The sequence below is a fragment of the Mesocricetus auratus genome, unplaced genomic scaffold (assembly GCF_017639785.1).
Source record: "Mesocricetus auratus isolate SY011 unplaced genomic scaffold, BCM_Maur_2.0 Super-Scaffold_100006, whole genome shotgun sequence".
Classification (NCBI taxonomy): Eukaryota; Metazoa; Chordata; class Mammalia; order Rodentia; family Cricetidae; genus Mesocricetus; species Mesocricetus auratus.
The window spans coordinates 50,381,944-50,409,453 of NW_024429190.1; the positions used below are offsets into that span (position 1 = coordinate 50,381,944).

At 37.0% G+C, this 27,510-nt stretch overlaps 1 protein-coding gene across 1 annotated transcript in view; it reads left to right on the forward strand.

The window, feature by feature from the left end:
* Gabrb1 (gamma-aminobutyric acid type A receptor subunit beta1) overlaps nt 1-27,510 on the forward strand; it is a 418,614-nt gene that overhangs the window by 297,127 nt on the left and 93,977 nt on the right. Inside the window, exon 5 of the mRNA XM_005080793.3 lies at nt 17,762-17,844. Within this exon, the coding sequence (XP_005080850.1) occupies nt 17,762-17,844 (83 nt within the window). The remainder of the gene's footprint in view (nt 1-17,761; nt 17,845-27,510) is intronic.

Here is a 27,510-nt window from a genome sequence, read left to right on the forward strand (position 1 = left end):
ATTTCCAATCTGTGCTGACACCAATAAATATCTTAGTGACGATATGCAAAGAAGAAATAAAAACAAAACAAAAAGCTGGTGGAAGAGAGCTACGGAACCAACAATATCATAACCAATCGCTTCCTGAGGCAGTAACAGGCATACCTGGTTTCATGTGTCCCATGAAATACATTTGTTACTTTTATTGAGAATTTTATACATGGATACAATGTATTTTAGTCAAGTCTATCCCTATTCCTTCACCTCCAATTCTTCTCCTATCTTCTCCGATTACTTTTCTCTCTCAACTACATGTGCTTTTAATAAAACCTATTGAGTTGTCTTTGTGCATGGATAAAAGACCATCCATTGTCCACTGGGGCAGGGTCACATCCCTGAAGAAAATGACTCTCCCATCCCTAACAGCCATCAGTTACTGATAGCTAGTCAGATGGGCATGGAACTTGCTGAGCCTCTTCCCCTTTCATATTGGCATGAGACACATATTCTGACAATGTGTCTAACTGGGATCTGTCAGGATATGCTATAATTTATGCATGATATATTGTAGGATATGATGACGGGGCACCTCACAAACTGTTATAACACACAGATTACTGAAAGCATGAGACAAAGATTTTTAGAGATCTCATTAATTAGTGAGAAAATAAGATGTTACATCCAGTTCAGTGTTCCCAAGATGTAGATTTTCTAGAAAGACATAGCACATTAAAAGAATGGGTAAATGAAGGCACAATGGCAAGGCCAGGTGTAACAAAATCAGACCCAGGGATTGATATTGGGGTTCAAGCTTCAAGCTGAAGATCAGAGAAGCAAAGCAGTCAAACCAGTAGATCTTACCTCTAACCAGCTGAAATGGCAATCCTGTCACCACAAATCCTCAGGGGCAAAAGGCTCTCAATTCCTGCCTCCTCCTCCTTATATTCCTTTCTCTGCTCAGCCATTCAGCCATATCACTCCTTCCTCCTCCTTCCTAGTTCTGGGATTAAAGGCATGTGATCCCAAGTGCTGAGATCACCTTTATGTGAGCTGTCTCTTTTAGGACTGGATCAATTTCATGTAGTCAGTGTGGCCTTGAACTCAGAAATCTCTCTACCTCTTAATCCTGGGTCCTGGATTAAACATGTGTGCCAGGCTTCTATGGCAACAAGTATGGCTGCTTTGCTATTTTGATCTTCAGTGGCTTTAATAACTCATAAAGAATACATCGCCACAGCCAGACAAGGCTCATAGGGCATCAAATAACAGCAACTATGGGTTTAGTTACAGGTAAGCCTTACTTACCATCATCCTATTATTTTCTACAACATGTAAAACTGCTGGACAGCTCAAAATCAGTGAAAGACTAGTAAATCCTGACTGCTGGACAGGTATCAGAAATGTTTAAAATTCACTTCAAAATCTTGCACATTTCTCCTTATGAATGGGCAGTTTAGAAAGGCAAAAAACTAGATCTGGGCCTTCAAGGCAGAATGAGACCTGACACAGAAGAATGACTTCTTGCCCCCACTTTCCCTCTCTGACTCTACAGTTTTACTTCTGACCCACAGAGAGGAAGGTGGGTGTGAAATGCCTGCCATAGCTCCTCAGCACACATGCTTCGAGATGCAGTAGTCAAGGTAGCATTTACATTTCTTTACAAATGCAATTAATTTGTAGAAAATTTGAGTGTAAACTTCAAGAAATGACTTAGGAGGCTGGCATTATTCACATTTACTCCCTTCAAAATTATTTTCCATTTACATGAGTGATATGTTCTGATTATTTTAAAATCTTTCATCATAATATTATTTATACTTAATTTAAAGTAAGCTAATAAAGTATTCCAAATACTTAAGTGTACTGTTAAATATATTAAAATAAATTATTGAAGTATAAATTTGTCATTAGATAGTTTGCTATATTCAAAAGTAAGCTTGGCTAATTCTCTTGAATGTCATATCTTATCTAAATTTGGTTGGAGGTTTAATGATGACATTAAGGAAAGCACAATTCAAGCAACTCTTGGCCTTGGAAATTCCCAAATGCCAGTAATCTGTGCTTGTTTGTTTGTTTGTTTAACCAATGTACTCAGGATGATTTTTAGTAAGAAATTTAATCAGAGTGACATATGTGGATTTCTACGATAAATTTGTTTTCCAAATATTAGCATAATTTTTAATTCAGACATCACTTTGGTTTCTTTCTGTCTTCTTCTGAGAAATCATGATTTCAGTATTTTCTTAAGTTCCTGTTAAATCTATTAAACCTACACATCAATTTTGAGGCAGACACTGGGCAGACCTTGGTAAATGAATCATTATGAGATCATTTTCCTTATAATACTTGCCATCTATTCAAATAGCAGTCACGCAAGAAAACAAATAGTCAAACTAAGACATGTGTAATTGCAAACTTTGGTGAGAAATGTGAGGGATAGCATATTAATTCCAAACACCAGCACCCAGCTAAGGGAGTAGAATTCTTGGCAGGTGGGATGTATTTCAGAAAGTTATAATCAGTACCATTAAATCCAAGTTAGTATAAACCCATGTAAGAGAGAGAGAAATTTTGGTTTCCTCTCATTATGGCTATTCTGGGAAGGGTACAGAAAGTCAACCATCTCCAGTTTAAAATGATCTTTAACATGTGAGTGTAAGTAGGAATTATTCAAGGATTTTTCTGTTGCTATCAGGACATCAAAATTGAGTATAATAAAGAGAGTAATATGTATGAGCATGTGTCTCTGTTTGCTTTATTTTATTTGAAGGAACAAAAGATGATAAAATGATCAAAGTGAAGAGAGGTTGGAAAAATAAGGAAAATGGAAAAAGAAAGGAAAGGAAAGTTGGGGGAAGGAAGAAAAGATGATGAGGTGAGGAAAGAAATTAATAGAGACAGAGAGGAAGAACTCAGAAATCATTGCAACTCCATCTTCATTTGTCTCAACCCATCTCTTCTCCTTCCTCTTCCCTCCTTCCCCCAACGTAGCATTTCAGCACGCTTTATTTGACTATCTGTGATTTCCTAGGGCACACATGCTAGTGGCATGTTTTTACTAAAGCTTTACTGAAATGTCGCTTTCTGTAAACATCCTTTGTAGTTTGGTACCTTGTTTGATTATTTTTCATACACTACGTAAGGTTCATATGTTGATAAACCCAAGTCTATTTGTTCATTTATCTATTGCAAAGCAATCCATCATATACACACAAGACTTGTATAACCATTTATCTAAGCCCTATAGCAATGCCAATTGTTGTTAATTACATGATGACCATTGCTGAGGTCTAGGGAGAGAGTTCTGCAGTTAAGAGGACTTACTGCTTTTTCAGAGGACAAGAGTTCATTTGTTCATTTCCTAGCACCCACCTTAGGTTAAGTAACAACCATTGGTAACTACAGTTCCAAGAGAGCCAGCATCGTCACCTTCATGAGCACCTGTAATCAGTTTACACACACACACACACACACACACAGATAGAGAGGGGGGATGGAGAGGGGGGGAGAGGGAGAGACAGAGACAGAGAGACAGAGAGAGACAGAGAGAGCTTTAAAAGAGAGAAGGAACAGTTCCCAGTTCTTTGTATGCTAGTAAACAAGTAGCTGTAAATAAAGTGTCCAGGTCAAGATATAATCACTGGATGAAGACATTTGTCAAAATGCTTGCCATAGCAAAAGGATCTGCTTACTTTCTCTTTTGTATGACATTTAAATTCCATTATATAGCATCTAAATTCCATTGTATGACATCTAAATCCCCATGGAAATATAAACATCCATTATTATCACACATTAATTTAGTCGCTGTAACATAGTCTTTAATTTGTTTAATTTACAATTTCATTGTAAAAATGAATATTATCACTAATTTTAAAATAGTATTTAATGATATATCTAACCATTACAGAATTTACTCAATTAATATTGGCTTTATAAAAGTTAATAAAGAAGCTAATTTTATCTTTCAGCTCACATAATATGCTGATTTAAAATTTTTGTGTTTAACAAGAACAAATCAAAGAAACATGAAAATGGGTGAGAACTTGATAGGGGTGGCAAAGAACAGGAGATTTGTTTGTTTTAGCAAGCAACAAAGCTTTTATGTCATCTGATAATAGCCTTATTTGTAAGTTTTGGTGCCATAGAGATACGCCAAAATTTAAAAGTCACATTTTTCACTAAAATTGTTCTTCCTTTAAATTGATAACTTGAAAGGCAACTAAATGTATTATATACATGTATCATGTCCTATTCCAAGCATTCCTATTCCAAGCATTGTGATCTTGACATCATGAGGAAAGTGCTACTAAGAATGAAGAAGACAAAATCTTAAGTCCTTTTCCCAATTGTGTAAAATGTCCATAAACAAGAGGGAGGAATGGGCAGAAATTTACTCCAAGACTAATACTTGTTATGTTGTCTTCTAGTCTCAGGATTTGTTTATTTAATGGAAAATAATAGTGTGCCAAATTTTACACATATATTTTACATGCATATGCTTTTCTTCCTTGTATATATTTTTGCTCTGTTCTCTGCCTCTGTGAAACACATCTGTCTAGATAAGGCAATATTTTAAATGTTTGGTGACTCCTGCATTGTATTTCCTCCCTAGTTAATACTGCTTGAGGGTGACAATCACTTTTAAGCAAGCATATAAGGTCTTGGTTTTGAGAAGAAACAGTACAAGGCAAAATCACAGTTTTACACACATGGCCAAAATTAGCAATTCTGGGGGAAGATGCACATATTTAACCTGCCTCTAACTTCTGAGTCCTTTTGTAAATTATCCTAGGAATATCTTAATATATCATTATTGATATCTCAGTCACAGCATCCACTTGAAGTTAACACTTTCTTTAGGTTTTACTGTCACTTTTAGTTCATTATCTAAGTCCCTTTTCCCTATCCATTGTTCAGTGACTTACTACTGGATTATTTATTCATAACATATCCAGTACCTACTTTCATGAGAACTGAAAGGTGCTCTGGTTGATTATTTCTGCTTCCCAATGCATAGTCTAGCAAAGTGGTTACCAGCTAATATTAAACAATTATAAAATTTATGGAGTCCACAGTTATATGATTATAATGATATCACTGGGGAAAAATTGGTAATACATGACCAAAGCTGTTACTGTGCCTTTGGCATGAGCCTGTTTAATCACTATTGCTCTATTAGTATTTCTCTGCACACCCTACCCCCACACTGATTTGTGAACTGCTTTTCTTTTCATATTTCAAAATGGTTCATGAATCACTCTGGCCCAACAGGATTGAATAATAATGATCCCATTTAAATAACATTTAGAATATAGATAATTATCTGGAAATGACTGCCTGGGATTGTACAGAGAGCAGAGTCATTAGGATTCAACACCAAGTCTACAAAATAGAGGGAGACAAGTAGAGCCTGGGATCACGAAGTTAAGAGCCAATTGTTTGAGATAAAGATCCAATTTCATTATTCTGCTTATGGATATCCAGTCTTCTGGGCACCATTGTTGAAGAGGCCATCCTTTGATGACTGTATTTTCAGTCCTGTGTCAAATCAATTGACTCCAGACATGAGGGTTCAGTTCTGGTATGTTTATTCTTTCCTACTAGTTAGTGGGCCTTTTTATATTATAGTAGGATGCAGTTTTATTACCTTCATGTTGGAGTACAATCTGAAATCAAGAACTATGGTACCATTTATTTTGTTGCTATTGCTTGTGACTGTCTTGGCTAAATGGCATTTTTATTCTTCAATATGAAAAAGGATTGTGTCTTTCTCTTAGTAAGAGCAAATGATAATATGCTGTGCTTTTTGAATATTGGTAGAAAATTAATGCCAAATGTTCTCACCAGAAATAAATAAATAAATAAATGAAAAGTACTTGAGGTGACAGATACGTTAATTATCTTGATTCCATTATTACACACTGAACTCATATATCACAACATCACTTTGTATCTGGCAAACATGTATAGCTGTAATTGGTTAATTTATTATTTAAAAACAGAAATTAGCTCCTTGAAAACCTAAATTCTGGTTACTACAGACTTAGTCTTAAGCCTGCTGCTGCCTGCCCGACTCAGCCCCTCCTCCCTTTACACTTTAATCTCCCTGAAACTTTGCCCCCAGATATGAGCCCAGGGTCCAGAATCTCCCTAACTCTTACCTAACACTCATTTCAGCCATTCCTTCTACACCATATCCAATCTTTATCATTTCTCATAAACTCATAGAACTACTCTCTATCAGACACCCCTTGACCACCATACTTGGCTGGAAATCATAGACCCCACAACTGTGGTACTTTTCTAGGATCCAGAGGGAATTACAACAAACAAAGAACAGAACAGCCACCCAAGAAAATTGAGATCAGATGTCTACACCAGGAATCACTTCAAATCCTGTAATTCTATACGCTGAGGTCCCAGAGCAAACGCACACGCATATACAACCAAGACAGTGTCTTCTTCTAAAGCAATCAACTGCAATGGAATAGGCCATAAGAAAAGGAATTTAGCTGAAGCACGAGACAGGAGCTTCAAAGTACCAATTATGAAAGTGTTCACAGATCTTAAAGAGAATGTGGATAATAAAAACTGTGAAAACACAAGTAGTTAAATAAAATAATGAAAATAATTCAAGACATGAAAGTGAAATTTAACAAAGAAATAGAATCCCTAAAAAAAAACCCAATTGAAATAAAACCGGATTTGAAAAACTGAAGTTGCCAAACCAAAACCTCAGAGGTAAGCCTCCCCAACAGATTAAAAAAATGTAGAAGAGAGAATTGGAAGACAAAATAGAAGTCATATACAGCTCAGTCAAAGAAAATAGTACATTTAAAAAGCTAGGCACAAAACATCCCATAAAATCTGGGATACTATGAAAAGACCAAACCTATTAATAATAGGGATAGAAGAAACAGAAGAAACCCAGGTCAAAGTACAAAAATACCTTCAACAAACTCATTGAAGAAAAATGCCCCAATTGAAAAAACAAGTGCAAGAGACATACATAACACCAAATAGGACCAGAAAATAAACTTCCCACAACACATAATAATCAAAACAATAAATGTGCAGAACAAAGAAACAATAATAAAAGCTGCTAAGGAAAAAGACCAACTCACATCTAGAGACAGGACCAATAAAATAATACCTGATGTTTCAATGGAGACTCTGAACTGAAGCAATTGGATGGATGTTCTAAAAATAGAGACCGCTGATTCTAGCCATAGTACTATACCTATCAAAACTATTCATTATAACCTATGGAGAAAGAAAAACATTTAAGCAATTTCTGTCAACTATATAGCTCTACAGAAGGCACATAAAGGAAAACTGAAAAGAAGGTTAACTACATTAAAGAGACTCCAGAAATAAATAATCCCAGAACAATAACTCAAAAGACTTGGGGGAAACTGATGCCACAAAAACAAAATAACAGACATTGATAAGGAGTACTCATTAATAACTCTTAATGTTACTGATGGCTTCAATTCCCCCAATAAAAAAAACACAAACTAAAGACTGGAATTTAGAAAACAATGTCCATCTTTCTGCTGCATCCAAGAAACATGTCTTAGGAATTCAGGGTGCTAACAAATACAGCCACCATGGAAATCAGTATGTGTATGTGAATGTTCCTCAAAATGCTAAAAATTGATCTACCACAAGATTCACTTATAACACTCTTGGACAAATATACAAAGGACTACGTCTTACTACAAAGGTACTTGCTTATTCATGTTCATTGTTGCCCTGTTCATAGCAGCCAGGAATTAGAAGGTCCAAAACATTCATAAACTGATAAATAGAACGGAATATCATTCAGCTATTAAGAGAAATGAAATTTTCAGAAAAAATGCTAACTAGAAACTGTTATCCTGAGGGCAATAATGCAAATCCAAAGAGACAAATATCTTATTTTCTCTTAAATATAGATGTTATCTTTTAAGTTTTAGACATATGTGTTTCAATCAAAATAACCAAAGGGTTTAGGTAGCTAGTAAGGGACAGGTGTATGGGAGTGGGAATATCCCAAGGAAAAGGAAAAAGCATGTAGTGGAGTGGGCAGAATCTTTCAGAAGGTAAAATAGAACATAGGGTCATAAAGAGACAAAGGGGAAACTAGAGTAAGAGGATGAAATGAGCATGGCATAGGAAGGGTTTTTTGTAAAGCTCTATGGAAACATGCTACAGTAGATGCTTCCTAAAACATACATACATAGGTATGTACATACATATGAAGGAATCTAAATGGAGTTACTACAATGGGGGAAAGAATGAAACAACTAGACATCTCATGTCATCAAGTAAAACCTCCAGTGCCAGAAATGGATTAACTTTATTGAATTACTGGCTAAAAGTGCTCCATAGACATCATATACACACAAATAGCACAGGCTATTGCCCCAAGGCTATCAGTTGCTCTCCACAACCTGATGGCAAGGTCTTTTTACTGAGAATAACACAACTGCCATTTAACACAGAGAAATTGAGCCTGTGACCAGCTAGAAGCTTTACCCCTACTGGCTAGTGTTCATGGTTCTAGAAAGTACTTTGGACACTACAAGAGGAGAAAAATAATCATCAGTATTACCCAGATGCAATCCCTGACACCTGCAACAGAGACATGTCTACAAGATACACTGATATACCAGTAGCACAAATATTAAGGTAATAACCAACCACATTTTGCTTGAATCTAAAGCCCATTCTATGAGATGGAACTCATACCTGACACTGCTAAAGTGGCCAAGAATCTGAGACTAGAAAAGGTCATGGGCACTACCAGAAACCTACTATTGTTCTACTAAAGGAATTTAGCAACTAAATGACTCTAAAGACATACTGTTGTCAGATCAGTGCCTTACTCAACCCTCATCAGAGAAGTTTCTTCATTCAGTAAAATGTATTTAACCCAGAGACTGACAACTGGACAATGCAAAAAGAGTGAGAAACTTTTGAGCACTCGGGTTCTAATTATAATGTCTTTCTCAAATCCCCCTCCCTCAAGGCTCAGGGATTAACGTAGAAGAGGAGGCAAAAAGAATCTAAGACTCAAAGGTGTCGGATGACTCCAAGGAAACAGTTTCTTCCATATATAACAATATGGTACAAATATGAACATACAGAGACTTTTAACAGCACACCAAATACCCACACAAGTTCAAATCAGGCAAATCCCATTACAGAAAAAGGGAAATGAACATAAAATCCCACTAGCCAAGAAGCTATTGGAAATGAGTACCTGTCAGGAAATAGAAAATTAGTTTTCTTCAATGGACTGTCACTGGGTACATCTCCAGGGCTGGCCTCATGTCCAGGAGTAGTAGGCCAACAGAAAAGAGATTTCATGGGATATTTTTGTTTGGTTATTTGGGTTGTTTTGTCTTTGTTTATGTTTTTTGCGTCTTCTTTGTTTCTGTTGGGGTGGGGTTCTTTTGCTTTTTGTTCTGTTTCATTTTATTATTTTATTACTTATTCTTATTGTTTTTGCTTAGTTTTTGTTTGTTTTGACCTTGTTTTTTGACTTTTGTTTTATGGGGAGAGAGAAAGAAGGGAAGCATGAAATTCAATATGTAAGGAAGTGGGGAGGATCTATGATGAGTTGAGGGAGGGAAAAGAATATGATCAAAACATATTGTATGTGAAATTTTTAATATAAAAAGAAATTAAAGAATAAACAAACTAAGAATAAAATTAGGAAGACATATATTAAACAGACAAGGGTGCTAAGTTTTGTTATTTGCCAGCCTATAAGATGTGCAGGAAACATTTCTAGACAAACAGCAAGTAGGCACCTGGACCCTTAGCCTGGTCCCTATTGCAAGTTTTCTTTCTCTGTCATAAAGTTAGACTACAGACCAGAGTATTCCCACACCTCGGAGGTGCTTCTCTCTAAACCCAGTGAAAACTGGTGAAGACAAGTGACAGAGCCAATAAAGAATTATTACTGAAGGAAAAACCTAAGCAAGCCCATTGACTTCACTTGTTCTTAGTTGAGTTCAAAATCACTAATTTTAAAAGCAGATCAACTAAGAAATGCAATTGTAAGCTTCCCAGAGGCTTGTTGGAGGAAAAACGTCTGATGTATGGGTTATGATAACAGTTGTTGAGGTAACTTTGTAAAAACCTTGAAGGCTGTGTTTGCTAAACACAGAAGCCAAAGGCCCATCAATTTTTCACTAAAGGCTAAAGATATCTGATGGATAATAAAAATAGGATAATAGCAGGTGGGGAGTTAGCTCAGTCGTTAAAGTGCTTAGTATAAAAACATGACAAGCCCAAAATTCAAGTAAAAAACTTTGGCGTGGTGGTATATGCTTAGAATCCCAAAATTAGGGAAATGGGTTTAAGTGGATCTCAGCAGTTTGCTAGCTAGCTAGCAGTTAGCCATCTTGCCCTGTTGGGGAAATTCCAGGCCAAATCAAAGACCCTGTCTTAAAAGAAGAAAGCTAGACAACATCTGAGAAATAACATGCTAGGCTGACTTCTGGATTCCATATGCACATGCCTACATTTGTACACATACCAAACACATGTGCATGCACACAAATTCATACACATAAGCACTTACAGGTGTACCCGCACCAGTGCACACTCTTGGGCACACACATACACAAGACAAGGCTTGTAATCTCTGCCTTCATATGGTGTCTGTCCCCTTTGTCACCTCAACTCTGAGTCATCCTATATACAACTCAGTCATTTCAGAAGTGGTTATCCAAAATTTTAATAAAAGATTAACCTGATCTACTGCCCACTGAAGCAAATATATGAGTTATACTCTGCTCTTGTAGTTCCCATCAATTCCAGGACTGGAAGTCCTTTGGTCTTATCACAGTTCCAGATGCAAGATGTAAGGCCAGCTACAAATCATCAGTTGCCAAAAGGAGTTGACCACTTATTATCCACCGAGTAAGGCCTAAAGCCTTGGTGCAAAGGAAGGAAAATATCTCCCAAAATTGTGCCATGACCCATGAACAACTACCAGATTCTAATTCACCTTAGAAAAAAATTAAAAGTCTAATATAATCTGTATAGAGCTTTAGCTTGGCTGACTCGAGCTGAGGTCCAATAAAGAAGCCTTGCCTATCCTGTTCATAATATATGGCGATCTCTCCTTCCCCCTACTACTGTGCTCCATGACCCCAACATATGTAATTGCAGACAATGGGTTTTTTTTGTTTTGTTATTTTATGAAAAACTAAAAATAATGGCAGCATGAATGTGCAGTTGAATATTTTTAACCTTTATACCCATACTTATCATACTCCTGATTTCTGGTAAGTTCTCAGACCTTTTAATATTCATCATTAATCAGAAAGTGCTCCATATTAGTGCTGTCTAAATTAATGCTAAAATTACAATAAGCTTCAAATTTGAAGTGCAGTTGCCTGGTACAGCAGAAATTTTACTGGACAAAAAATTCTCTCCTTAGACACATCTGGCCTAAATAAAACATCTGGAGAGGCCACAGCTCTTGAGTCCAGCTTGCCTGAACCTGAATCTCCATATTACCACTAACAGGCTCCGAACTTGGAACATTTCTGTATCCCATCAGGTATCAGTTTCTTTAGCTTTGATATTTAGGGGATGACAACAGGAGAGTAAGACTAATATAAGTAGGGTACTAAATAATTTACTATGGTAGTCAGAGCATCACCTTTCCCTGGATGCCAGGTCCTACTTCTCTGAGCCTGAGAGTATATTACCTGATACAGTGACAAAGACATGGACCCAACAGAAGCCTACGAGTCCTGAAAGAGTAAAGCAGAGTATCAGAGCTTGAGGAGACATGAGAAGAGAGGTGGAGTTGGAGGTAGTGTGTTTTGAAACTAGAAGAAAGACTGCATGAGCCAAGGATGCAAATGACCTCCAGAAGATGGAAAGGGCAAGGAAATTGATTCTCCCTCACAGCCTCCATATTGAAGAGTCATTGCTTTGATTTCAGAACTTCTAAAATTCTTTTAATTTACTATGTCCATGTGTGCTTGTATGTGTATTGGAGGGATGATGTGGGGTGTGTGTGTGTGTGTGTGTGTGTGTGTGTGTGTGTGTGTGTGTGTGTGTGTGTGTGTGCCACAGAGCATGTGTGGAGATCAGAGGACAACTTTGGGGGAATTGTCTCTCTCCTTTCAGCACAAGTTCGAAGAATTTGCATTGTTTTAAGCCACTAACTGTATGGCTCTTTGTCGTGGTAGCAATAAAAACCAATCTACAATGCTCAGTACAGTGCCTGTCACATACTATCCTAGCCATAGGATACTACCTAAGCCACACTGATCCCATGAGTCTAAGTGGTAACAGTGGGTTAAACCTATAGTCTTCTATTGTGTGAGTTGAGTATCTTCTCCAGGTTGCTGAAGCTTCCTAAAGAATTTGTGTGCTTTCTTAATCTCCAGCTTGGAAGCATAGAAGGCCTGCTCTCAATGAATCATCTTTGTCAAGAATAACTGTCTTAGTAGAAAACGGTTACAGGACACAGTTCCATAAATGCTGCCATAATATGTAATTCAGTCCCAACAGCAAGAATAAAGCATTCATCAGTCTTTTGTGAATAGGCTCCAATGTCCCCAAGTGCATACTCAGTGTTCACTGGCCTTGGATTAGGTGAACAGAGAAAAATGTATGCCACAGTAAGACAAAAATCTTAAACTTTGATGCTAGATATGGTTATTCACAAGTATTTTGGCTTGCTGTTTTGATTTTTTAACCATTGTACATGTAAGTTTCTCTTAAATCTCACACAGCAGGGCATCTCTTTTTGTTTCCTTTTCAGTCATGTCTCAGGCCAATAGGATTTCATCTTCAATATGTTTGCTACACAGACTAGCCTCCCTAGCACCTAGACAAGTTAGAGTAGACAATATGGAAGAGTACATTCTGAAAAAATAATATCTGTGTGCTGATTAGTCATGACATAGGCAACTAAGCCTACTGTCTTCTCACATCAGTTTCTTTGGGTGAAAGATGTATCTGCAAGTCCAAACAATCCATAGGCCATTCTGCAGACACTTCACCAGATGGGACAGATGGCTATCTTATCATTGCTCCTTATAAACCAATCTCACAGTCATGTATTCCTGGATTTGAAGCTACTTATGGGCCGATAGTCCCTGGCTGGAGTTTTGCCAGCGACAAGAACTATGCTAGCCACAGACATTTAGAGATAATTTGCAGTTCCAGTGGTGCCTAAGGTTGATGGCCGTGCAACTTAAGCCTTAATGAATAGAAACTACAGCAGCAGAATCCCTGCTCTGGGACCACAGTTATAACAGCCCACTGCAGTTTCTGACCTAACCTTCAAAATGTCAATAAATTAGATTATAATGTAAGCTGTTCTAAATGTCTTTGAAAGAACAGATGAATACTCTGCTATCATGAAGCCACCTCTGGGAAATTTGTCTTTAGAAGAACGATTAGTTAATGCTTTGCCTGTAACTGGTTCTTCCCTCTTGTTCTTTGACTCACTATCTGCTAGCAGCAATATTTCTTCACACAGAGGATAAATACCTACAGTTTCAAATATTAGAAACAGCATTTTAAAAGAAACAATTAAACTTTTGAAGCCTTTAATAAATCCAGTTTTGTGATCTTTGATACCTTTAATTCCATGAAATGTTCATATGATCATCTTGCTTCATCCAGAGAGAGTACATTCCCACAAGGGTGTGAATTAATTGTAGTGGTGGTTCACTGCTGCAGGCCATCATATTAGACAAGGAAGACAAATGGAAACACAGGGGACAATTATTCTTAGCGATGTTCACTGATGCTTCTCACCCAAAGACAGAAGAGCCAAATAGTTCTGCCCAGGGACATCTCTCTTTTTATTGATTATCTTGGGGTTTTTGCTGAGAAATTTTTCCCATGACAAATGCTCATGCACTCAGCTCACTTCACTGTAAGTATTGTGACATCTAGAAATGCCAAACTCTTAGCATCAATTCCTACTCTGTGCTACATACGTTTGTCTAGACTAAAGTCTAGGTATGTGAGCATCTGCTTATGTCAGATCCCTGTTTGAGTCCCAATATTCTTTCTCTTCTGAAGGACCCTGATGAGTATCTGTGGACATTAGTATTTTTGTGGCTTTGAGGTTTTCTGCCTAGGGAAAATTGAGATAGTGAAACCTTTGTTTCTGGGAGTTTGAGATTTAGAAGACAGACACCCCAAGATGGAGGTGGTTTTATGTCAGGCAGCTTCAGCAGCTACAGTTTAACAGGTTCATGGGTTGCTTTCCTTGCTGAACACATGCTCACATCATTACAATTTTTTATTTATAAGCAGCTGTCAAAGAATACATCAGATAGGGTAATTTTTGCAAGTGTCTTAGTATGTATTGCCTTACCTTCCTTAATATATCGAGACTATTGTTTCCAGTCATCATACAATAGATGTGTTATAAAACTGTATTTCCTGACAATGGGAGATACTCATGCTATACAGATAATGGTAAATCTAAATCGAATATCCTATATGTTCATGGAAGCAGGGAGAATGCTAGAATATAATCAAATCCCTTATGTGGTAAATTCTGGAATGAAACTACTATAAGAATTTTGTAGAACACTTTGAAAAAAGTAACTAAACTTTAAAACCCCATTGTGCTGTTTCATAATGTTCAAGTAAATCTAAATTGAATTGGCTCACGCTTGGTTAAGAAGGCTTCAAAGGCATGTCCAGATGAACGTTCACCTTCCTAAGGAGAATTACCAAAGTTCTGGGGTTTAACTAACAATGTCTCTGAGAAAGCACCCATAGTCTTACAATAACTCCTTTTGCCATACTTAATATGCACTCTGAAGTATATATCCATTAAAATAGATACAACATTTGTACTGAGGAAGTGAATTTACATAAATACAATAGAGTTTTCATTTGTACTTTATATGTTGAGGTTGTCTACAATATTTCATTTTGTTTAAGGTTTCTCAGAGGAAACATTTCATTTGTATATGCATTTTATAAAAATTGTATGTCACAATGAAGTTTTGATCAATAATGACCTCTACATATTATGGTGGTCCTCCCAATAGTATGATGAAATGGAAACCTTGTATTTCCTGGTGGTAAGTGTATTTACATCATAGTCCGCTGTCACAACTTTGAACTTGCTTGTGGAAACACAGGTATAAACAAACCTTCTCTGCTGATGGTCAGTCATTAAATGCCTGTGCTCTCTTCTATGCCTTTATAATTCTACCCGTTATTATTTTAGAAGGTTCTCCTTTAACTCATGAATTCAAGTTTACTATGAAACAAAATCCAATGTTACATTGCTTGCAGTTTCATATATTTTGTGTTTCTCACTGTCTCAGCTACACCAACGGGCTAAGCCAAGTGATGAACCTGGTAATTCAGCTTTGTGGAACCATGCTCTATAATGTACATGAATCACAAATAATTAACTTCTCAGTATATTGTATATGTATATATGTAAATACAAACAAATAATGATGTTATACATACCAATGTTTTATATTATAATAATTGATTTTAAACTAAGATAGGTATACAGATCTAGTATCTGATTGTACTGTATATACTATACATGTGTGTATACTGAATAATGTAATATAATTATTACAATAGGAGATAACATGCCCACCAACATAAGAGTAAGAAAATAAATTATGTCATTCCCCTACAAATGAATACATCATAGTAAAGTTTTTTTGTTTTTGTTTTATTTTTTGTAAGAGTGGCATGGCATATTATTTACTGATACAGAAACTTTTTGGACTATTATGGAAGAGACCTTCCTTCCCTAAAACACTTAGTTGTTCTGTTTGCATAGATTTTTCCTATACAATAATTTACCATGGTTTACTTTCTATTACTATGATAAAGATTATCACCATGAGTTATAAAGCAGCCAAGAGAGGAGAGGGTTTATTTGACTTACACATCCCAACCCCAGTTCATCATTCGAGAGAATCCCAGGCAGAAATCTGGAGTCAAGAAGTAAAGCAGAGAAGATGGGATGAAATCAGCTTACTAACCTGCTGCCCATGGCTTGCTCTCAGCTTGCTTTTTTATACAACTCAGGTCCACCTGCCCAGCACAGGCCCCTCCCATATCAATTGTTAACCAAGAAAATGTTCAGCAGACTTGCCCATAAGTAATTTTCTCAATTGAGACTCCCTTTTCCCACATGACCCTAGCTTGTTCGTGTCGAGTTGACAAAATCACTAAGAATATACCTCCTAAGGCTTATGAAAGAAAAAAACTTACATTTAAATCTGTGGCTTTTGAGTTTTTAAAATTATCCTTACACTTCATAGACAACTATGTTTTTAAGGAAGTATTTTTCAATTCCAAAATGATATCAAAAGATTATTAAGATTAAAGTAGGCATTTGAATTTGAGTTGCACTCAGACTCTACATTCCAGGAAAACAGTCCAAGAAAAAATCCAGGGATGATGGCAGTCCAGGTAGGACATCTAGAGTCAGGCTTCTAGAACTTACCACTAACTCCTAAGGTCAATAGAGCTGGTAAAAGTAGTGAGCGCTTGGATTCCAGGGAAGGACTTCCTCACTCAGCACACAGAACCTGTTGAGTGTAAATGGGTCAGAGTTTAGTACATGAATCTGGCGTTCCTAGTAGGGGCCGTAAGGCACCACAAGGCATAGAAGTCTGATTTCATTGCTGCTGCTGTATTGGGTGAAATGGGGAGAAATGGGTGGTATTTGATGCATAGTAAGACTTCTTACTCATAAATTCTCCAAATACTGATGTAGACACTATTAAAGATTCTAGCAATTAAGGGAAGTGGTATGAGAAATAACAGATATAAGAGTAACTTTCCTATGAGGAATATTTGTTAAGTACAGAACACTGAGAAAATAATTATGCACACATTAAATCTTTTTATCCGCACAATACTCCTATGTAGTAGGTGTGCTGGTTTATGAGAGCACTAAGCTTAATGGAGATAATTTAGCCAACCAAAGCTCATACCATTAGTGAACATAAAAGTAAGAGTCGGCCCAAAGTACAAAGTTCTTGACAGCTTGACTGTGATGTCTTTGACTTGTAGATATTGTATATGATAAATTAATTATATTAATACTAGACATAATAGATTACTAACAAACTAAATTCAACAGCACACTAAAAGAATCCTTCACCAGGAACAAGTGGGATCTATTTCTGGAACAAAAGAATTGTTGAAAATGCATAAATCAAGCTGTAGGATAAGCCCCTGGCAGGATGAAGGACAAAATCCTCACGATCATCGCCAAACATGCAGGAAAAGGTCAATACATCTTCATAATAAAGATTGTCAAAACCTAGACATAAAGGGAATTTACCTCACTGTAACAAAGGATAGGTATGGAAAACTCAGAGACTCGCAATCAATAGATGTTGAGTTCAAAACCAAAGGACCAGGTTTTTCTAAAATCAAGTTATAATACAATTTTAAAATGAACAAAAAAGCTGAAGGGTGTCATTTTAAAAAAACACATAAATTAGTAGACCAGAAAACCCAGATATAAAGACATATCTACAATCAGCTGACCATCAACAAAGGCAGCTAGAACAAACAATGTCTTATTTACTCTACTGCTACATAATTATTTACAGTGGTTTCTTAGGAGCTTCTAAAGACTCTGCCATCTAGTAAACATGATTTGAGGCCAGGAGGCTGAGAAATAAGATTTCACCACTAAAACATTGAATTTACACGTGTTTGTTGCTTTGTCTCTGTGTGTCCATAAAAGCCTCCCCCCACTTAAGTAATCATGTCTTTCTTCTCTCTCACACAATAGGATCACAACCACCGCAGCATGCATGATGGATCTTCGAAGGTACCCTCTGGATGAACAAAACTGCACCCTGGAGATTGAAAGTTGTGAGTTACTTGCACAGGGGATGAGAAAGACGGATGTTGCTTGACCCAATTAAAATCAACCTTCCTTTGAGTTAATTGGCACTGGGATATTTTTAGCTGCCACTTTTTCAAGGGGTTCACAGTCTGTGGTATTTTACCTCCTATTTGGTGGTTCAAGGGTTATTTCAGTGGCATTATCCTTTGGACAATTAAGGAAAGTCCACTTATTTTAATTCATAAATTTATAAATTTATGCTTTCTTCATCTTCTCTTACAACCTTCTAATAGCCAAGCTTCATTAGGTGAAAAAAGAAAACTTTTCCTTATCTGTTAACCTGAAAGACTGACTGTACATGGTCTTTTATAAATACACCATGGTACAGTCTCATGTGAATGGTTTGTTTTTACTGGTAAAAAAATATATAACAATAAATAACACCTCAATGGATTTATGCTTCAGGTCAAACAGTCAATGTTTTTCATGTCTCTGGGCTGATTTCAGTCTGTACTATAAGGCTGCTTTTCATTGACTATTTTACTAACAATGTGAGTATTTTGATCATTAAGATCTAACCTGGCAAGCTATCTTGGGGTCATTGTTTAGCATCCATCAGCCTAGAGGCCTTTGAGCCTGTTCCCTGTGAATTACAAGAGATAGACCATGTATTTGTTTTGAGGCTCACAAAAAGATACGCAAGTTAACTCTATCACTTACTGAAATGTGAAAAATCATCAGGTGTGCATTTTGAGTGTCTAAAATGCTTTCTAGATCTAAATGTCAAGAAGGAAAGGGAAATGAAAACCTTCCAGCTGACCTTCCAGTATTATTGAAGAATAATTGTGTTTCTCTACTATACTTTTAAGCAGTTATATAAGCTTTCTGGTCTCATTGTACAGAAATAAAATTGTTCCTATTGAAAGGGCACTAAATTTAAATATAGCCTTCATCCTACCACCAATAGAATGAGTAAGAAAATAAAGAAATGATATTCAATTAGTATTTTGATATTAAGGTCATAAAGAGCATGGTAAATTTTATATACATGATCTTGACTCAAAGTAACTTATACAAAACAGTTAGAAATCACTTCAGTGCCAGTAAAACAATGCGCTAGTGGAGACCTATAAAGACTTCCCTCCAAAGGAAAGACCATTATACTTTCTAAACATAAGGGGAAAAACAACCCACTTACAAAACAAAGATGTTTGTTACGCTGAAATATTTGTCACTTAATTTAATAAAACTTGATAATGAGCTCTATGCTCAGCATATCACATCATACTCAATAGCAAGCAATAGTCAGTTACTAATGCTGTCTACATTAGGGTTTCACCCAGCTGCATACAGCCTGCTGAAGCAGTCAGGACCATGCACAAACATTAGCCAATAGTATTCATTAACATTTATGATGTATTTTACACAGTGCTCCCTGTTAGCATATGGCATATTGCTATAATTTTAATGCTTTTGAGACAGTTTCACTATGTAGCCCTAGGCGGCTTGATAATTTTTATATTCTTAATGAAAAGTTAACAAATACTGTTTTAAAATAGATATATGGGGGCAAAGGTCCCTCAATAATCAACATGCATAAAAATTGCTGAATTCTGAAGCAAAGGCTGAATGGTTTTAAAACTTATTACTCTGTAACACTTAGTTAATTTTACTATTTTATATGTGATATCATAATATAGAATATTTGACTCTACCTCATCAAGACTGTGCTTAACTTTTCTGACACTGAATATAACCAGAAATAAGAAACAACTGTGTAGCCTTTACAGGATGATATGTAAGTATACACAACAGCCCATGAAATAAAGCTACATAGGATTTTTTAAAGATCATGGTAAATTTTAAAGGTATTAATGGTGTTAATAGTGACTTGCTTTAAATGGCAAAATGACCAAATTGGAACCATAACCATGATCATTAATTAATGAATGATAATAGTTTATAAATAAAATAGAACATTTGTTCAGCAACAAAATCATGGCCTTTGAAAATGGAGTAAGAATAGACAAATAACTGATGAGCTGATAATAGCTGTGGGTTAATCATTCACTTTGGGCAATTTGTCCATTGAATTTTGATTTTCTTAAACTTTGACTTCCTTTGGAAAACTTTGCAATCTGAAACAGTCTTAAAAATTCTAAGATCCAGGGTGGGCAGTGATGGCGCACACCTTTAATCCCAAAAATCAGGAGGCAGAGGCAGGGGGATCTCTGTGAGTTTGAGACCAGCCTGGTCTACAAGAGTTAATTCCAAGACAGTCTCCAAAGCCACAGAGAAACCTGGTCTCTGAAAAACAAACAAACAAAAATTCTAAGATCCTTGGTTTTTATTGTTTAAGGTACAATGAATTTGCAAATTATTTTAATAAATTCTGTACTAAGAATTACCAGCATAGTCTCCTCAGGTTCATGTTTTACAATGCATAATGAATTTTCCTACAATTTTATAATGAGTTGTAGATTGACATTTTTATTAAAATGGCAAATTTCTTTGTAATAGGAAGTATGCAACATTTCAATCCATTTGTCTTGTCATACTTTGCAATGACCAACACAATAAATAAAGCAGAAATTAAATATTGCCTTAAAAGGCTCTACAGAGACAGAAACAGGATAGAAGTTAAAAGCCAAGCAAGAACTACAGACCCACTGCCTTCTATGTGTTTTTAGCATAGTGGCATATGGCACCTCTGTGGCAAAAGCATTGTGATAACACCTGAGAGACACAATATTTGGGATACAGAGAACTAAAATAACCGAAGGCAAAAATTATGGAGGGTTGGAGAGTCAAGCCTAGTTATGTTCTCAAGCCCAGAACTACTCTACCACAGACCTCTGCAATCAACAGGTGAGGAAGAGAACAGAGACTCTGTGACTAGTGTTGCAGCTTCTCTCAGCAGGGCCAGGAGTCCTACAAAGACAGGTCTAGATCTCCCAATATCATCTCTACTACAAGTCAGAACCAATCTTAGAAGTTGAATAGAATTTGGCTCCTAGGTCAAGTGCCTAGCATTTATAGCTGAAAGGGAGCATGTCTTTAAGATTCAGCAAACCAAGCATGCCTTGATTCCATTAAAAGAAACCATATGAGTACTGCATACTTGGTGTTGCATAGTTCAACATGTGTTTGAAATATTTTTCATCTTAACAATTGACTGACCAATGTAATGAAATGTAAAAGCCTAAGAATAAATTACCATTGTGTGGTGCAAGAAAATATGCTAAAACTATGCAGTCTCTATCTACTTGCTGGCATTTGTTTGCTTTTTTTCCTACCTAAATATAAAATAGACTGGCTATTCCTTCATGTTTTTTAACTCTCCATAACTAAATGTGTGATTTTATGAAACAGATTATCTTCAGTTGACAATGTACTGGACTACAGTTCAGCTTTAAGGGATCTAATACCAGTTAAATTATGAGAATGAGAAAGTAGACATAGCTCAATATAAGATTCAGCCAACCAAACTTTTCTGTGACCATCCGAGTGGAAACATTGCCTACATTTCAGAATTTACTAGTTCCTCTGTGTATCCCATTAAGACTGGGGAAATGTTTTCCGTGGTTAAGCCCTTTGAGACAAATTAAAGACATTTTGCTTATTTTTAATGCCATCTAATCAACTAAAATTGCAAAGGCCATAAAGTCTTGTTAAACTGAAAATTTACTTGGACTTGGAACAGAGTAATAGCTTGATAGCCGCAGGATACCATAAAATGAAGCAATGGCATGTAGAAAAATCAATCAAAGAATTTAGTAGAAGGAGGATTTGGAATTCAAAATCAATAGGGCTATCATATGAAGGTTGGATAGCTACAAGCCTTGTGGAGATACAGTAGTCTTAAGATAAAAATCATGTAGAATTATTTGGATAGTTTTCCCCATGTTCTTCAGCAAGATTAAGGAAAACTTTAGCCTCTCCCTCTCACGTTCACCATAGGGTGTCACCTCTGACTTCATTCAAAGAAGTAGAAGCCAATTTCAAGTCTGAAATCTGTGTCCTGGCCCACATACAACCCTTCTTTTTCTTCACCATCCTGAGCAACGCCTATTTTCTGGGTAGGAAGACATGAAAATGTCGGTTCTCCTCACAAAGGGTACCCTTTGGCAGACCCAAGAAACAAGTCCACCCACATCTAATTTGTTGAAGTATTTTGGGTTAGAGTGAGTCAAAGGGAGCTGATCAATGAAAAGCCCACCCCAGAAGGAGTAACAATTCATGAAACCTGAATCCGTGGAGTTCCCTATACAACTTGTAGGCAGTTCTGCTAACTAAAGAGTCCCTTCTCACTAGCAACTGCTTAGTGCTTTTATAACCCTAGGTACAGGTATTGTTTGACTTTTCCTGGAACGATGTGAGCATGCATCTATTCACCCTAGAGAGGGCACCAATCACAGAGCAAAGAAACAAGTGAGATTATTGAGGTTACTTATAGAGGTTACTTATAGGTGAGGATTAAAATACAGAATCATTGGTGATGCAAAGTCATCACTGAGAAGCTCACCCCAGCATGGGGGATGACTCATAAGAACAAGAATCCCCGGAGCTCTCTGCATGATTATTTTCGGGCAGCACAAACACATCTCAGCATTTGTTACTGCTTATGTAAACTTGGGGAGGGTCTTTGTCAATCTTGTGGCTGTCACACTCTCCTGAGACATGTGAATTTAGTTTATTTCCCAAGCCTTGTAGATATTGTTTCCTTTCTGTATCTTAAAGAGTCTCCCTCGTATATGCAATGTTTTAATTCAAAGAAGCCCTGGTTCTTTCAAAATGTTGTAGTTGGTTGCTGCTGCTATGTTCTAAATTTTGCACCTCCCAAATTCATATTGTAACCTATTCATCAGTCCTGATACGTTGATAAAACTGGGATAATGAGTGGAGCTCTCTTTAATGGAGGAATTTCCCAGAAAATTTCCTCGTTCCTTCCACTCATTATATTAGGTCACAACCAGAAGGTACCATCTACTAAAAAGAAACTGGACCCTCACCAGACACCAGTGTTTATCAGTGCCTTCATTTTGGATCTCCCCCAGTACGGAGCTTTCAAAACTTTGAGATATTAATCTCTACAGTTTGTAAGGTGCATTATTGGTTTTACTAGCTTTAGCATCTTCACATCCCCAAAGGACTAAGATATGAATGTAGCACTTAGTACTACCTCTTTGTTTCCAAGTTTATTGATTGCTGATTGTAAAGTAGAAAGGGTTCATTGCATGAAGATTCACTACCCACTCATTAAAACAAAGATGAGGGGCTAGGGAGATGGCTCAGCGGTTAAGAGTACTCATCCAAAGGTCTTGAGTTCAATTCCCGGCAACCACATGGAGTCTCACAACCATCTGTAATGAGATGTGGTGCTCTTTTCTGACATGCAGGAAGAACACCATATACATAATAAGTAAATCTTGTTTTAAAAAAGGGAAAAGAAACTAGATGATCACATTTTTTTAAAAGAGGCTCATTTCTAGTAAGAAATATGAAGGAGAAAATGTATCAGTAACACCCACAGACTGTGTTGTTTTATCTTTTTTTAATTTTTTATTCTTTTTTATTTAAATGAGAAACAAGCTTGCTTCACATGTCAATTCCATCCCCCTCTCCCTCCCCTCCTCCCCTGCCCCCACCACCAAGATCCTCAGATACCACCCAATCCCCACTCTAATCCCCAGGGAGGGTGAGGTCCTCCATGGAGGATATCCAGAGTGTGTCATTTCATTCAGGGCAGTGCCTAGGCCCTCCCTCAAGAGTCCAGGCTGAGAGAGCATCCCTCAAGTTTTAACTTCTCAGATAAGATTGAAATCACAGCTTTGTACCTGCAATCCAGCATTCCTTCCTTTTTTATTTTATTTTCCAGTTTAAATTTAGATAAGAAACAAGGTTGCTTCACAAGTCAGTTCCAGGTCCCTCTCCCTTTCCCTCCCATCCTCCCGTGCCCTCCCCCCAACCTCCCCCCCTTATCCCCTCATTCCCCCAGGGAGGTTGAGGCCCTCCATGGGAATGATAGACTATGGGCATTCCTCCCTTTGTACAATTTTGTATCTGTGTCTTAAGACTACCTCAAAAATGATTATAAATATGTTACCCAAGAGCAAGATAGAAGAAAGCCTAGTATTTTAACACCTTTAATAATAAACATCATGGCCGGGCGGTGGTGGAGCACGCCTTTAATCCCAGCACTCGGGAGGCAGAGGCAGGCGGATCTCTGTGAGTTCGAGGCCGGGCTGGACCAATAGCTTCCAAAACAATACAGAGAAACCCTGTCTCGAAAAACCAAAATAATAATAATAATAATAATAAGCATCATGAAGTTCTATGATTTGGCCTTATTATAATCCATAAACTGTCTACACATATCCTACATAAACTACCATGAAGTCATCAAGCAATGGGAAAGTTTGGTGACACCTAGCTATTTTCTTAGGACTTATATAATAAAAGCACTATCTTCATGTACTAAATTTAATGGACTATCCACATGGCTTGTTAGTCATAGAATAGTACCATTCTATTCAAATCTTGTCTGCAATGGACCATGTGTACACATCATTCTGGAAAATAGTCATGTTTGATTATAAAATAAATTTTACAGGATAGAATTTTTCACAGTCACCAAAGTGACTGATTAAAAATAATGTATCTACCAACTTAACCTACTGCAAAATATTCTTAGAAAGCATGAGGTTTGCAGAATTGAAGTGTTAAATTTTATTTATGAATTTGATAACACCTAGAAATAAAATCAAAATAATCATGGTGTCCAGACAAGAAAGTCTATAAAAGTATCATGAATGGCACCTAAATTTTAAAACTATATTGAGATAATTTAGTTCAAAATTACAAAACAATGGGCATGAGAAGAAAAATTTAGAGAGCCCTAACAGCCATTTCTGAATATTTTAAGCACTGTGATACAGGAGACAAAACATATCTGCAAAGTTGTGTGATAAATTTGTGTTCTTCAGGAAAATAAAGCCAAGAGGGGAGACACAGGGACCAAGCAAGGCACATTCAGAGATATAGAGATTAATCATAAGAAATTGGGTCATGCACTTATGGGTGCTGGCAAGTCATAAGATCTGCAGATTGAGTCAGCTAATGTCAATACCAATTTTAATATAAATACCTGAGAACCAACAGAGTCAATGGTGTAGCTCAACTACAAAGCCACCTGACTAGAGACCCAGGTAAAGCCAGTGTTTCCAGTCAAGTCCAAAGGCAGGAGCAAAGTTGATATCCCAGTTTGAAGGCAAACAGGAGAAAATCACTTAGAGAAGAGTTGGTGGGGTTTTGGGGGGGTTATTTATAAGTAAATTTATTTAAGCATTGTTAATATACATTATTTTAACATTTTTATTCGTTTTTTATTTTAGAAACAATCTTATTTTACATATCAATCCCCCCATTCCTAGACCCTCCCAGTCTCCCATGGCCCCTGCTAACCCTCCCAATCCATCCCCTACCTACTCCCCAAGGATAGTGAGGCTTTCCACAGAGGATCATCAATGTCTGTCACATCATTTGGGGGAGAGCCTAGGCCCTCTTTCACGTATCTGAGCTGCAATAGTATCCCTCCTTAGAGTATGGGCTCCCAAAGTCCATTTGTACGCTAAGGATAAACACTGGCTTCACTGTTAGAGGTCCTGTAGACTTCCCAGGCCTCCTAGCTGGCACCCACATTCAGAAGGCTTGGTTCGGCCCAATATTGGTTCCCCAGCTTTACGACTAGGGTCTCTGTGCTCTTACTAGGTCAGGTCAACTGTTTCTGTGGGTTTCTCCAGCACGATCTTGACTCCTTTGCTCATCCCTCCTCCCTCTCTACAACTGGATTACAGGAGTATGGCTCAGTGTTTAGCTTTGGGAACCTGCTTCTGCATCGATCAGACTAAAGGCTCTAGGATGGCAACCAAGATAGTCATAAAGGTTTTTTTTTCCCTATTCAAACCTGTGGGCAATTGGAAAAGTCCAACAACATTAGAAAGGCAACCTGCTTTCCCCCATTCTACTGATTTAAGCAAAGAACCTCACAGGAACAGCCAGAAGACTCTCCGCTCATACGGCTTAGCCATTGCATGATCTAGTCAAGTTCATGCTTAACACCAAGCTAGAATGGCAGTATGGATACATTCAATTAGATTCAAATAGTATGTTGTGAGTTATAACACCACATGGCTCAGTCAGTGTTCAGTTATTGCAAATAAGCAGCAGCGGATATTCGTGAAATAAGTTCCTGCCTAAGGAGAAAAATTTCTTTTCCCGGGGAGACATGGCAATTAATTGGAAATGGCCACCTACCATTAATAATGCAGAAGAGATTTCTCAGTAGGGAGACAAGTTTCATTTTATAACCTTCAGGGTCTCTTTCAACCTCCAAACTAGAACTCTTAGAGTTCATTCAATTTCATTATTTCACCAATAAATTACTTTAGGCACCTGCTAATATTAGTGTTGAAGTGATTCAGATGTATAAAGCCAAGCTGAACATAGGGAAAATGTTATGAATGCATGAACTGAACATAAAAATAAATACTCACAAGAAAAATATGAAATATGTAATGCTTAAAAGCGCAAGCCTTAGAACCATTCTTACATTATCCCTGCCTGCTAAATCATTAATTTAGATCTAAAATAATTTAAAAATAGCATCTACAATGTTCTGCATGCTTTCTATTCATGGTTATTAAACATGAAAAACATAAGAGAAGTAAATTGAACTTCATGAATGATTCATGGCTTCTATTGCTTTATGTCCCATTGTCAAGGAAATTAGCAACCCTGGATATCTCCTTAGATAAATTTGATTTTGTCATATTCAGTAGACTACTTAATGAAAATGAATATTTCAAATTTATGTTCATAGAAATGCTAATGAACTTAGTGCCTGTAGCTTTTTTGATGAGCAGAGGGGTGGTTGTAGAGAGAATGGGGAATTTTTCTGAATTAATTTATTTCTTTATCTAGTGTGCTTCCTTGAAAATATAAACTCTCTGTCTCTCTCTGTCTCTGTCTCTCTCTGTCTCTGTCTCTCTCTCTCTCTTTCTCTCTCTCTCCCTCTTCCGCTCCTTCCCTCCCTCCCCTCTTCTCCATCTCCATCTCCATCTTTCCTCACCAGCCCTCTCCCCCTTCTACTCCTCTTCTCCCTCCAAAGTCTCCAATCTTTTGCAAGTTAGAACAAAATTAAGTGGAGAAATAGAGTGCCATTTATGAAAATTTGTTTTACAATCAATTTAACGATAAAGCTACCGTCATAGATATCCAATCTAACCTTATAGACAGTTCATTTTCCATATATAGGAAAGTTTCTCCATAGATTGGTAAAAATATTTATTTGACATATTTGTTTCTGAAAGTTTCCTTTCTTTTAAGATTAGAAGGATTGACCATTTTGATACTAGCATCATAGCTCAAGAAAAGTACACAATAGTACAATAAAACTCACTAGTTTGTTTAAATGCTACAGAAATTAATTAAAGGCATTTTTGGAGGAGGGGTTCAAGACGCAATTTCTCTATGTAGCCCTGGCTATCCTAGAATTCATTCTGTAGACCAGACTGGCCTTGAACTCAGAGATCTGCCTACATCATCCTCCCAAATGCTGGCATTAAAGGCATGCACCCCCACTACCCAGCTTTACAGACAAATTTGGTGTCGACCTAATCATCTAGAATTAG